At 36.4% G+C, this 11,998-nt stretch overlaps 1 protein-coding gene across 2 annotated transcripts in view; it reads right to left on the minus strand.

The window, feature by feature from the left end:
• The window catches only part of SLC13A1 (solute carrier family 13 member 1), a 31,366-nt gene extending 19,634 nt beyond the window's left edge, over window positions 1–11,732 (minus strand). For both annotated transcript variants that reach the window (XM_067315404.1, XM_067315397.1), the window contains exons 1-7: window positions 11,621–11,732; window positions 6,447–6,575; window positions 5,584–5,720; window positions 1,871–2,058; window positions 1,218–1,275; window positions 1,052–1,130; window positions 316–476 (exon numbers count right to left, since the gene is read on the minus strand). In XM_067315404.1, coding sequence (XP_067171505.1) covers window positions 316–476; window positions 1,052–1,130; window positions 1,218–1,275; window positions 1,871–2,058; window positions 5,584–5,720; window positions 6,447–6,575; window positions 11,621–11,719 — 851 coding nt within the window. In that variant the 5' untranslated portion in view covers window positions 11,720–11,732. The remainder of the gene's footprint in view (window positions 1–315; window positions 477–1,051; window positions 1,131–1,217; window positions 1,276–1,870; window positions 2,059–5,583; window positions 5,721–6,446; window positions 6,576–11,620) is intronic.
• Window positions 11,733–11,998: the final 266 nt, after the last annotated feature.

Consider the following 11,998-nt stretch of genomic DNA (forward strand, 5'->3'; position numbering starts at 1 on the left):
TAGGCTCATCTTTTTGCATGTAGCTATTCAAAGAGTAAAGTACTACTTAACCAAAGTGTGACAGAAATTAATCATCATTTTGCATATTTGGAATAATCATGTCTAACCTTTCCCATTGTAAGTCAAATACAAACCATACAATTTCATTGTATGTCTTTAACAAAAAATAACAAAAAGAAAGTAATAGAATCAAATACTGTCAAATCAAAGGGTAAGGTTCCTCATGCATTTCACGGGAACCATGTGAGAGCTCAAGAAAGGACAGTTAAAATTCTGGATAAAAAAGGATACAAATAATTTAATATAGTTTCTTACGTATTGAAGTGCTCAGCAAAAATCAAATTAGTCGATGTTCCTGTGATTGTGGTCAACCCTCCAATGGTAGCAGAATAAGCAATACATAAGCACATCACTTTGGAAATCCCATTGTATTTGTCCTCTCTGCTTTTTCTCCCTGTTTCAGCAGGTGGTAGGTTCTGCTCAGTAAGAACATACACTGATTAACATGTAAGAAGGGCTCATCACCAAGCACAAAAGCAGAATTCAGGAATGTCCCAGAATTTCACAGTCCGGCAATTTGCTGGCAATATTACCATCTGCAGTATGTTTTGGTTTGCTGTTACAATTAATCATGTGAAGGGAAAGACAGGAGAGCCAAATCCTGAAGTCCTTTGCCTAAGTTGCCTCAGTCTTTACACAGGAACTCCCTTTCTCCCCTTCCCTCCCTACTCTGGCACTACTGCTCCAGAATAAGATTGAGAAAATCCTGAGAAATTCAGTCTATAGGTATTTCAAATTCTGGGAAAACCTGATAAGTACTGTTTGTCCTCAGGTGAGGTTGGTTTAATTTGCATGAAATAAATTTGGAGCACAAAAACATTAATGAAATAAATAAGCAAACTTTTTGTATACAGATATACACATATATATCTTACAAGGAACTAGCTTCAAGGCTAGTAGCACCATGATAGGTGTTACATGAGAGTAAGATTTAGGTTAAAACTATAATACACACATTAGCTGCATAAAAAAAAAAGAACACCTTAAGTACCTTTCCATTTTCATTTTCTTTTTCACTTTCCTTTTCATTTTCAATTGTGCACACAGTATTACCCATACCATTGTCATATCTGGAAAAATAAAGATATTTATTTTAATAAAGAGATATTCCATTGATCAATTCTTCAAACAGATGTTAAGAAATGAATAACTGTTACCCATTAGCTTCTTTTGTTTTCTCTTTCCAGTCACTGGTTTCACATTCCATAATGTTTTCTGGAATACATCAATGGAAAGACAGGTAATAATTTAGGGGTGCAAGAAAGAATCTTTTCCATGAGTAAGTCCTAAACCATGCAACTGCTTCCTATCATCCCACTAATAGATTTTTAAGAGTCAATCTTAAAAACAGCTAGATTGTGCCCTACTCCTCCACTATTCCTGTTACACCAGAATCTCAATCTTCTTATGATTAGACACCTTTTCCTAATTTACAGTCCAACTGTGTACATAACCTTTTTAGATTCATTTGTTCTCCCAACATTATCCTAGAGCTTAAAGAGCTCCCTCACTAATGTTTAACCCCTGGTGTATTTATAGCCTACAGTCATATTTCCTTTCAGACCTCATTTTACTAGGCTGAACAAGTCAGACTCTTCTCCTCTTCTCTCATAAAACTGCCATATCCTGAACCTGTTCAGTTTTATTTAATCTTTGTGAACATGAGAGGCCTCATATAGAGTATTCCAAGAGAGGTCTCACCATGAAACGCATGATGGTGGAGGCACTTCCCTATCCAGCCAACCCCATTTTGTGTGGTCTTTACCTCACTGTGGAGCGGGGGGATGTATGAACTGCAACATATGCCTACCATTGAGCTCCAGTGCTGGGTTGACGGAGCTGTTAGAATAAGACATCTCCAGTGCATCTGCTTCTGCTTCAGCCCTGATGATCTGCTGAGCTACAGCCTCTACAATCGGCATCACCATAGCAGCAGCAGAGGTGTTGCTGAGCCACATAGACAAGAAGCTACAGCTAACCATGAAACCCAGAGTAAGCCTAGAATGAGAAAAAAAGTGTATTACTGTTACAGTAGCCCCTCCTGTTTATTATTAATGGAAAACTTGTTCAACAGAAAGATATAATGTAGGAAACACTAAACGTTTAGTGCTTGTAATTGACCTTGGAGGAAGTTTGTGAATTAAAGTGATCTTGATCAAAGACATTTTCTCACAGAAATCATTATATTTTAGAGTTTTAAGGGTCAAATATATTATTATAAATTGAAACAGAAGCAATAATGTTTATTTACAGTCTGAACTATCTTCTATTGGAGAAATATCGACATGCATGTCACAAGTTCAAAGAAAAGTTAAAATAGCTATACTGCCTAATGCTATTAATCTTGTTGTACTGTGCAAGATAGCTCAAAACTCTGGACTTATTGCGTTGGCTGTCAGTCCTTTGGATAATAGTGAAGGTGTTGTAGGAAGAAATATTAGCAATTCAATAGGTGGCACTTAACTTAGCTCTTAACCAGTGCCCCAAGACAGCCTTAGAGATTATTTGTGCTTCAGTAAATTTCATATTTCCTATTAAACAAGAAAGTAAAGGTCATTACAAAGTCTCAGTCTGGTCTTGGCACAACTTATGCTAAGTTTACCACAAAATAGAAATTGTATCAACCTTACTGGAGTCACTCTAGTTTTACACCAAACCCACAAATTTTCCATGTCACATCTGGTAAAGGTAGACAGGTTACATTTAGACTACAGAATGCATTATCATTTTTAATGCATCTTTTGGAGTTGTAAATGAGAATATTTTGCAAAAGAGAGTATTTTTATTGACTTGCTGTCGCAACATGTTGACAGTGTCATTAAACACCTGGCAAGCATCACCACAGAGAGAGAGCTAGCAGCAGTGAGGGAAGAGATCACAGTGCATTTCATTTTCTGAGAAGTCCTTTGTGCAATTTGCAAAGCTTTTTGGCTAACTTCTAGATGAACAACGTTACATGAGCTGTAAGAATAACTCAGTATACCAAGACAAGATTTTTGTATAAAAATATTGTATTCTAGAAGCCTCTAACAGCTTTGCACTTCAGCTAATAGTGATAGCGTTTCAAACTTGTTTTTTCACAATGAGCACACAAAAGTTCAGTATCTTGATGTGCCGTCTTTTCTTTGTGCCTTTCTAATTGCATAATGATGAAATGAACTACAGATCTACAAATGGTGAACCTGATTCAGCACAAACGATCATCAATAAAATAAATCCTATTAACTTGGCTCAGTTTTGGATGAGGGTGACAGAGCACTGGAACAGGTTGCCCAGAGAGGTGGTGGAGTCTCCTTCTCTGGAGATATTCAAAACGCGCCTGGATGCAATCCTGTGCAATGTGCTCTAGGTGACCCTGCTTGAGCAGGGGGGTTGGACTAGATGATCTCCAGAGGTCCCTTCCAACCTCAGCGATTCTGTGATTCTGTGAGATCCTCAGCTGGGAGTTGAGGAAGAATTGTTTTCAGGAGAAATTTCAGTGTAGAAAAGGCTGGTCAGGCTAAGTACACTGAATATGAATATTTACGTTGTAGATAAGTATTATTTTAGTATAATAAAGCAAATAAAGCAAATGAAGACATTTGCTAACATCTATTTCAAAACTATTCATCATGTATTTCCAACATTTGATAGACTGATGTTCAAGGGATCTTTTAGTACACTGCAGTGTCCTCTGATGAGTGACTCTAAAACTGATAAAAAAAATAACAGAATATATCCTAACCTGTTCAGTCTGGATTATTTTCCCTGCAGTTTGTTAAAAAATATTCTGCATGGAACCTTGGAGGATAACTTAATTTACAGTCAACTGTAAAGCCACTCTTTGCTATATAATGCACAATCAATCCTTTATAACTCATTCTAGGCTTTGTGGGTTGCATAGGCATATTCACCTGTCCTTGCTATGAAATACCTGCAAGTCCTCGGACCAGACCACACAGATCAAATGATGGGAGGCCACTAAGAACTCCTGCCATTGTACCTCCACCACTGTGTCTCCCACATCCTCTACTTCAGAAGCCTCCTACAATAACATCTCTTCCTTGGGCTGGATGTGGTTCCAATATGCAAAGGCTGGCTGTGGATTCCTGCGAGCAGAGGCAGAGGGCTATGCACAAAAACTTTACATCAGTTTGCATTGGGATGCAGATAGCAAGCAGCAGATGCTGAGAGGTGGGAGGATCCGCTCCTTCACAGATCATCTTACCATAATCTTATCAGCCTCTTATCATAATCAAGTAATGTGACAGAGCTGAGATAGGAGGCATACTGCCTCCTCAGGGTTTCAAAACTGTCTGTGGAATTGTTTTATGCATCCTCAGCAGCTGGCTGCAGATTTCTGCATCTCTGTCTCCACTGCAAGCTCCCCAGCAGGGTTCAGCTTAGCGCCATTCACTTATGTTCTCACTTTCAAGAATTCAGCTAAATGGTAGGGACTTAAGATTGATCAGTAAAGAAAAGCTGAAATAACTGAACCTGCATGGCTCAAGAATACAGCTAAATGTAATGGAAGACAGTTGAATATAAGAACTTTTTGTCAAGAATGAAGGCTAAAAGCTATTGAAAGAGGTAGGAAAAAAATCAAAATATATGTGATATATTTAAAATTAGGCCTGACAAAGCACTGAGGAATAGAAATAATCCAATATTTCCAAAAGGTGTTATTAGTTAGATCATCCAAGATGCCTCTTATTTTTTTAGACCTAGGGCTTTTATTTTTCTGACTTTTTAGTTCCCATCACTTTTTGCTTCTTAAGAAGAACTCATAAGTGCCTTGTATTCTGGGAAGCCAGACACACTCCAGATCTTCTCTGCAGTCTTACTGATGTGCTGACAGATGAAGCTGCTTGCCCAAAGCTCTCCTGCAAACTTTTCAAGCAAGCAAAGAAAAGGGTTTTCACTTCATAAGATACATGCTGATACCGAGTCAGTAAAGAGTGTGTGATTTTATTTCCTTCACCACGTCATCCAGCTGGAGAAGTTCCTATCCATTTGATATTTTCTTTCTTCACAGATATCCAAAGAAAAACTATAAGCAGAGACATTATGCATATCCTTTTCCTTCCCTACCACATTTTGTATTTTCTGACTTTTTTTTTCTCACTCTATATTGTGAATTCTTGTTGTATACTTGGGACATGTCCAGCATTTTGCAAACAGTGCTAAAATACAGATTAATAATAAGCACAGTATGGATTTTCAGTTGTAGGCATTGGTTATTTAATGTACTAACCATCATTAAGAAATAGGAACCTTACATTCACAGATTCATCAGTTTCTCTGTTCAGAAGGATGCATATTATGAACAGAGTCATTGCAGGCAGCTTTCAGTCTTATAATTAGGATTTCAACAAAACTGTAAAGCTTCACCTACAAATCAGTCAAACTGTTTCACACATCTACTTTTTTCAGTAGCAAAGAAAGGCTTGATTTCTACTACAGAATAAATAAGAGGCAATTATTTCTTGTATACCTAGCTTTCCAGAGGTATTATTGTCCTTCAAGACATTGCTTAGCACGTACCATGCAGGGTTCACACCCACCAGCATCACCATTCTTAAAGCCACTCTTTTGTGGAAATTCCATTTTTCTATTGATGTTGCCAAACAAATCACTCCAATTAATAGCAAATGGAAGTCTTTAAAGTAAGCGGATGCAACCTGAAATAAAAACAAAAAGGGTTTTGTTAACTAAATAGTGACTTTGTATTAGTATTTGCTATTACCAGTTTAATGAAAAACACTTTCAGTAAAAATATACACTGAAATGCATATGTAGAAAGATTTTTTCATTAAATTTAGACTGATAATTTCATTGAAATTGTTAATTTATTTTAACCCAAATGATGCAACAGTAACTAGACTAAAGTTAACAGTATTAAAAATTAATAAATAATAAGGCTTGTGGTATAAACAACCTAAGATCATCTGTCACACCTCACATATGAACTAAATCACCAATGAAAGTTTTTTTAAATTAATTTAGTCATCTATCCAATGGATGAAAGAACAACTTTAAATGTAGATACTTAGAATATGATTGTCTGTGATGTTGTAATCTCTTTAACATTAAGATGGATACTCAGCATTTTGCAGATAGGATCTTTAGTATATCACATTACTCCTATAACATTAGGGATTCTTTATACATGACTAGTGTTTTCCCACTGACTGGCATCTCAGCATTGAATCACAATCTAGCAAAAAGAAAATTTAAAGAAGTCAGGACAAAGTATGTGAGCAAGTCTTGACACCAGCCTGCTGTGATCGATACTCAGAAAATCCTTGGATTACCTATGAAGTTTCAGCATTATGTGGTTCTTTCTCTGGATATTTTGTGATTTATCATTGAAAACTATAATACAATTAAGAGGAAGAAAAGGTTACCTGCTTGGATGCCATTATACCAAACAATGGGAACATAAAGGCAGGGAGCAAAGCTGAAACAGCCAGTGGCAAAGCTTCTGTGAGCCAAAAGATGGCAACTACAAACAGCGTGTATGCACATTCTGCTTCCTAGAATACACAAGATATCAATAAAAACATTATTGGATCATCCAGGGAAAACAATCACAACTGCAAAAAGTCCATCCAGGTCAATAGAGATATTCCCCTCACCTGGTATGAATCTAGGGACCTAGATTTACAGCAGTTACTGTCTGCTATTGTTAATCCTCCTATTATTTAAAAGATATTCTGTAAATAGTTTAAAAGGTTTTTTTATTTAAGATGGTAAAATACAACTGTGTATTATTATTTAAATTCTAATGCTTATGAAAGAAAAGGGCAGCTGCCTTTTCCCTTTTCAAGCACAATTAATCAAATAGGTCATTCTGGGGCCTTCTCTGACCATGAATCAGCATGAATCAGAAACATTCTGCAGCTGCAAGCAAACCTTTAGAAGTCTTGGAGAAGCTGCAATCAATAATAGGTCAAATTTTGGCTCTCCTATGATCAATGACATTTTCTCATCAATATCAATAAGACAAGTATTTCATCTAATATAGTCAGCACAGTCCAAGACTGACAAGAAATGCAGTTGTTCTTAAGTTGTTTTTAAGTTTTGCAATTTTAGTAAGTATCTTCTATTCAGAATCCTGGAAAACAAAATTTACTGCAAAGCTGCCAGTAAAATGGAGCCACCATGATGCTGATAAAGAACACACCAGAAAAGACTAGAATGAAGGAGGAACAGTGAACAACAACAGAAATGACTGAAGCTGCAACCAAAGTCAGACTCTGGTGAGATGTGGTCTGAAGGTTTGAGTTTATAATGAGATTGAGTGAGCCTAGTTTGCTGTAGAATCCTAGAAACCAGTTTTGCATAGTTTCAATTTATATTTCTGCTCTTGAGGAAAGTGATTTAGAAAATTTAATGCCACTCGCTAGGGAATGAAGCTACTCAACAGCAATAGAAACGGGTTCTAGAAGGAGAGGAACAGCTTAATAAAATGGGACTGTGCATCTTTGACTGTAAAACAATGGTGTCCAATCCAAATCAGTCAGCCAAATCTAATATTGATTATTTGAGAAGCTTGTGGTACATATGAAGCAATCTGATAGTGCCAGTTCAAGTATCATTTAGGAAATGTTCAACTTGCCCGAATCCTACCACATTAAAAATCTTAATGCCCAGAGAGGAATACTGAATCTGTGACATGGATGGTGTAACCATGATCTAATTGAGAAGCAAGGACTTGAACTGGACTTTCATGTATTATCATATTCATTCTCCTGAGATCAGATCTGTGCCAAACAGAAGCACTAATAAAAATTTTATATAACTGTTTCAGCAACTTGGAATTGTCGCAAGAGTTATTGAATGCCAGCAGAATTTATTTTGAGTAAAGGAAAACTAAGCTGTACTGCCATAGCATTTGCTGTATTTAGGAACCAGAGGGAATTTCCTGGATCCTTGATTTCCATCCGTTGCTATCAGGCAACACAATATATGATAAACTTAACAAAATCCATCTTGAAAGTGGTTAGGTATTTTGACTCCATTCCTATGTCTAGAAAATGGCTCTGATGCTCGGATGTAAAGTTTGTATTTGTAAATTGCTTCTGTGAATTGTAATACAGCTTAATATTGAAATTTCACAACCTGACTTGAAACACACAGGTCATGTTGTATCAAAGATCCCAATAACTTTTAAAATATTTGTTTTATAATGAAGTAGCAGATTGAACTACATTAAGCATTAGTATTCTGTAAAGTTCTATGAAACCTGGTGAAGCAGTAAGAACTGGCTGTCAGGACATCCTGCACTGACAGTGAAAATACTGATATAGAAAAAAATACATAGTCCAATCTGTATATTTGGAAAATTAGATCCATGCTGTACAAAGAAACAAAAGTTCATACTTCAAAACTCTCTTAAGCTCTTTGAACTGAAAAAGAGGCAATCCGGCCTTTAGAGTCCTGATTCACCTGTTACTTGAATGCAAATTTATACCTGATTACTTGGTGAATACTTCAGTTTAAACAAACTCTTGTATATCTTGCTGAACTGGATCCTAATTTTGGACTTGAAAGTATTAGCACAGAAAGAATTCCATTCCCCCTGAAAAAAACCATCATCATGCATTATAGCAGACACAGCAGTTCAACAATGCAGAGGAGCTGGCAGATATTCCTGCTAAATATACTTGCTTTTACTGTTGATCCTTTGAATAGTCTCAGAGTCGACCACTTTGTAATGAACACAATAACTTACATTTTTCAGAGATATTTTACACAAAACCATATAAATTCTGGGAGATTTCATTATTTCACTTCAGATTAATATATCATTTTAAAGATTTTCTTTGCTGCTGGTAGGAATGAAGGCATTTTTTGAAAAATGCATTTCACTGGTTGCAAATAAAGGACTAATTCAAAAGAACAATTATAGATCAGTTGAAATGACTGTGAAGCTGTATCATACATGGAACTTGGATAAAGTGTATAGTGCAGAAAGTCTAAAATTCATTGTAATATAAAGTTCTAAGAATTTAACAGCAGTACTAAACTAGAAAGGAAATTTCCAGCACAATTCCTTTTAAAAGTTGCCTGAGATCATGTCTAAAACTCCTTACTAGCCGTTACACAAAATTGTTTTTTCTTGCTTGTAATTTTACTGGATTTAACTGTTCAGATGGCAGTTTTCCACAGTTTTCCATTCCACCACTCAGCTGATTTTTTTTATTTATTTTTTGGAATGCTACAGCCAAAACAGTCCGGTCTATTCTGAGAATGAAGTTAATAAAAAATACTGTACTCCTTGGGTGAAATTTTAAGGTTTTTATTTGTTTGTTTGTAGATGTTCCAGCACTTACAAACTGTTTTGGAGAATCTGAAATTTTGTAGAACATTTATGGTATGACTGTACCTTTTGCTGCTGTAAAAATCTTCCTATGTTAAATATAATTAAGTTGTATACATTCTGAAAAAGCAAGTTTGCCCCTTCTCAGTAAAACCCTGTAAAGCTACACTGTTATAAACTATGGAAATTATATCTGTACTGGCCATGCTCCATGCTCAGTCCTATTGAAATTTCTTGAGATGGCAGCTCACCCCCAGGGAAGTCCTGTACTTTGGGTCTTAGCCAAGGGGCAGGTGGATTGGGAACGCTGTGGGAATATATTGGCCTGTGCAGAAGAGACTCCCAGTTTTAGGGAGACAATAGCAATAGTTGTATTTGCATAGAATAAAGCTGACCCCCCCCCCCCCCAAAAAAATATATTTTATTTCTTTCAGAGCTGAGGGAACAGGTCAGCAACCTACACCAATGCGAGGGGTGAGACTTTGACTTCTAACGTCAGAGAATGCTGCTCAGGAAGTCAGTTGGGTCAGCTGCGGTGGAAAAGAACACTATGTTTTTGTATGCACTCTTAACTACATGAGACAGATTTGTGTCTGAGATATGCAAAGAAGATAACTGAAAACTTGTTGCTAGAAAATGTTAAGGATAACTGGAGACCAACCAGATACCTTAAGACCTCCATTGCTACTGTCCAGCTCACCTGGATGCTGAGGGAGGAAGGAAGGTCAGCCTTGGCCTTCAGGGAAACAAGGACGCTGAGGCTGTCATTATCACATACTTCTAGTGAGCACTGCTGCTGCACTCCTGATTTTCAGGCAGCTTATGAAAAATCAACTACAATCTTGCAATTGATGTTGACAGAGTCAAAAGAATAATCATAATTTAAGTAAGGGCTATTTTTGTTTTATGTTGTATTCACAACTTTGGGTCTGAAAACAATTTTTTCCTTGAGCAAATGGTGCCACTTCTATAGGGCAAAAGTAATATAAAGTAGTCCAGTTATAATGAGTACTGGATTGAATGATTTTTCACTCACCCAATCACTTTATAACTCAGGGAAAAATCTTTTCATTAGCATTGGTAGTGCCTTTTAATAAAGATCTTGATTTGACAGGAACTAGAAGGCTACTATCCACCATTAATAGCATTAGCACTTTTTTCTCCACAAGGGACAAATTTAGTTTCATCTCAAGATGCAAAGTCTGTTTATTGCTTTTATGTAAAACAGTTGGATTCAATACAAATCCTTGCTTTTACTGTATAATAAAAGTTAGTTACTAACAGTTACTAATAAATCTATAAATATACATGCATTTTGTATTTGTATAAAAATACTCCTTTCAGACATTTTTGAAAATATTTATTCTAAATTTCCTCTGAAAGTTTGAGGTAGACAGTGGAAGTGTAAGGGGGCAAAAAGTCGTGAAAGTATGGGAAAAGATGAGAAATCTGTCACTTTTGATTTTAGAGTGCCTAGATTTAAAACCATAATCTATCCTTCATTGCTTTCTACAGGAGACAGGAAGGGAAGAGAAGGAAAGAGACAGCACATTCCTTACATGTGTCCCAGGGTCATGGTGTAAACAGAGCTCTCCGAATCTGATGGGAGATGCATGCTCTGCTGCAGACTTTGTGCAATATCTTAGAACTGTCTTTTGCTTTGAGGAGCAAAGTCATTACACTGTTTTCCCTATTCACTATATATCCTCATTCAGGGTAGAAATGCAACTCTTTTTCTTCAGTGTCTCCATCCACCAAACAAGTCACCAGACACCACTCTGCTATGAGAAAGAAGAGAGACTCTCTTCTGTTTCAAAATCTCCCTTCTTTAAAAATAAAAACTATATATTTTTTTATACATCATAAAATAACAAGGTAATTGCATCTTCCTTCTTTTTTTTTCCTTCCATCTTCACTGTAAAACATACAGAGCTCTTTAAAACTGGCCAAAACGTCATAGTAAGGACAGTATTTTCAAGGTAGTCTGGGTGATCTGTATGTTTAAATACCAATGTTAAATGTGCAAAATATTTTCTAAATAAGGAATAAAATATATTCAGGACTTGGTGCAGTCGGCACTGAAATTCACACTAAAACTCTTATCTTCTATACATTTCTATGAAAATACTCTAAGTTGACCAAAAAAAAAAAAAAACCACCACAATGCAAACATACTGAAGTCATTCTGAAGAGATCAGGAAACTTGCACTTGACATACAGCTACAAAATAATTACCTCTTGCAGCAGGTCACTTACTTTGGTTCTGATGATAAGTGGTAATGGAAGTAAAAGCAGTGGGGTGAGCACAATGAGCAGGAACCTTCGGTAGACCAGGAGATAACTAAGAATCTTCATGACTGGTGGTTGGTAGTTGAGCTTTCCTGCAGAAACTAACAAAAAATGGGTCTGAGTTTAAATAGTTTACTCTGATTAATATTTTCCTAAACTATCACCTTTAGCCATTGCTAAAGCAGGCCAGTAAAACAAGTTAAAATTAAATCTTGGTCTTTATTGTTTTAGTGACTTTGTTAACAGTAGGGTGATAAGATAAGTGTTCATCATAAACCAAGGCTAGCTGTCGGCCTCCTCATGACTTTCTCCCCCTGCCCTTCCTCATGATGAGGTTATGTAATC

This window comes from Apteryx mantelli, chromosome 1 (assembly GCF_036417845.1).
Source record: "Apteryx mantelli isolate bAptMan1 chromosome 1, bAptMan1.hap1, whole genome shotgun sequence".
Classification (NCBI taxonomy): domain Eukaryota; kingdom Metazoa; phylum Chordata; class Aves; order Apterygiformes; family Apterygidae; genus Apteryx; species Apteryx mantelli.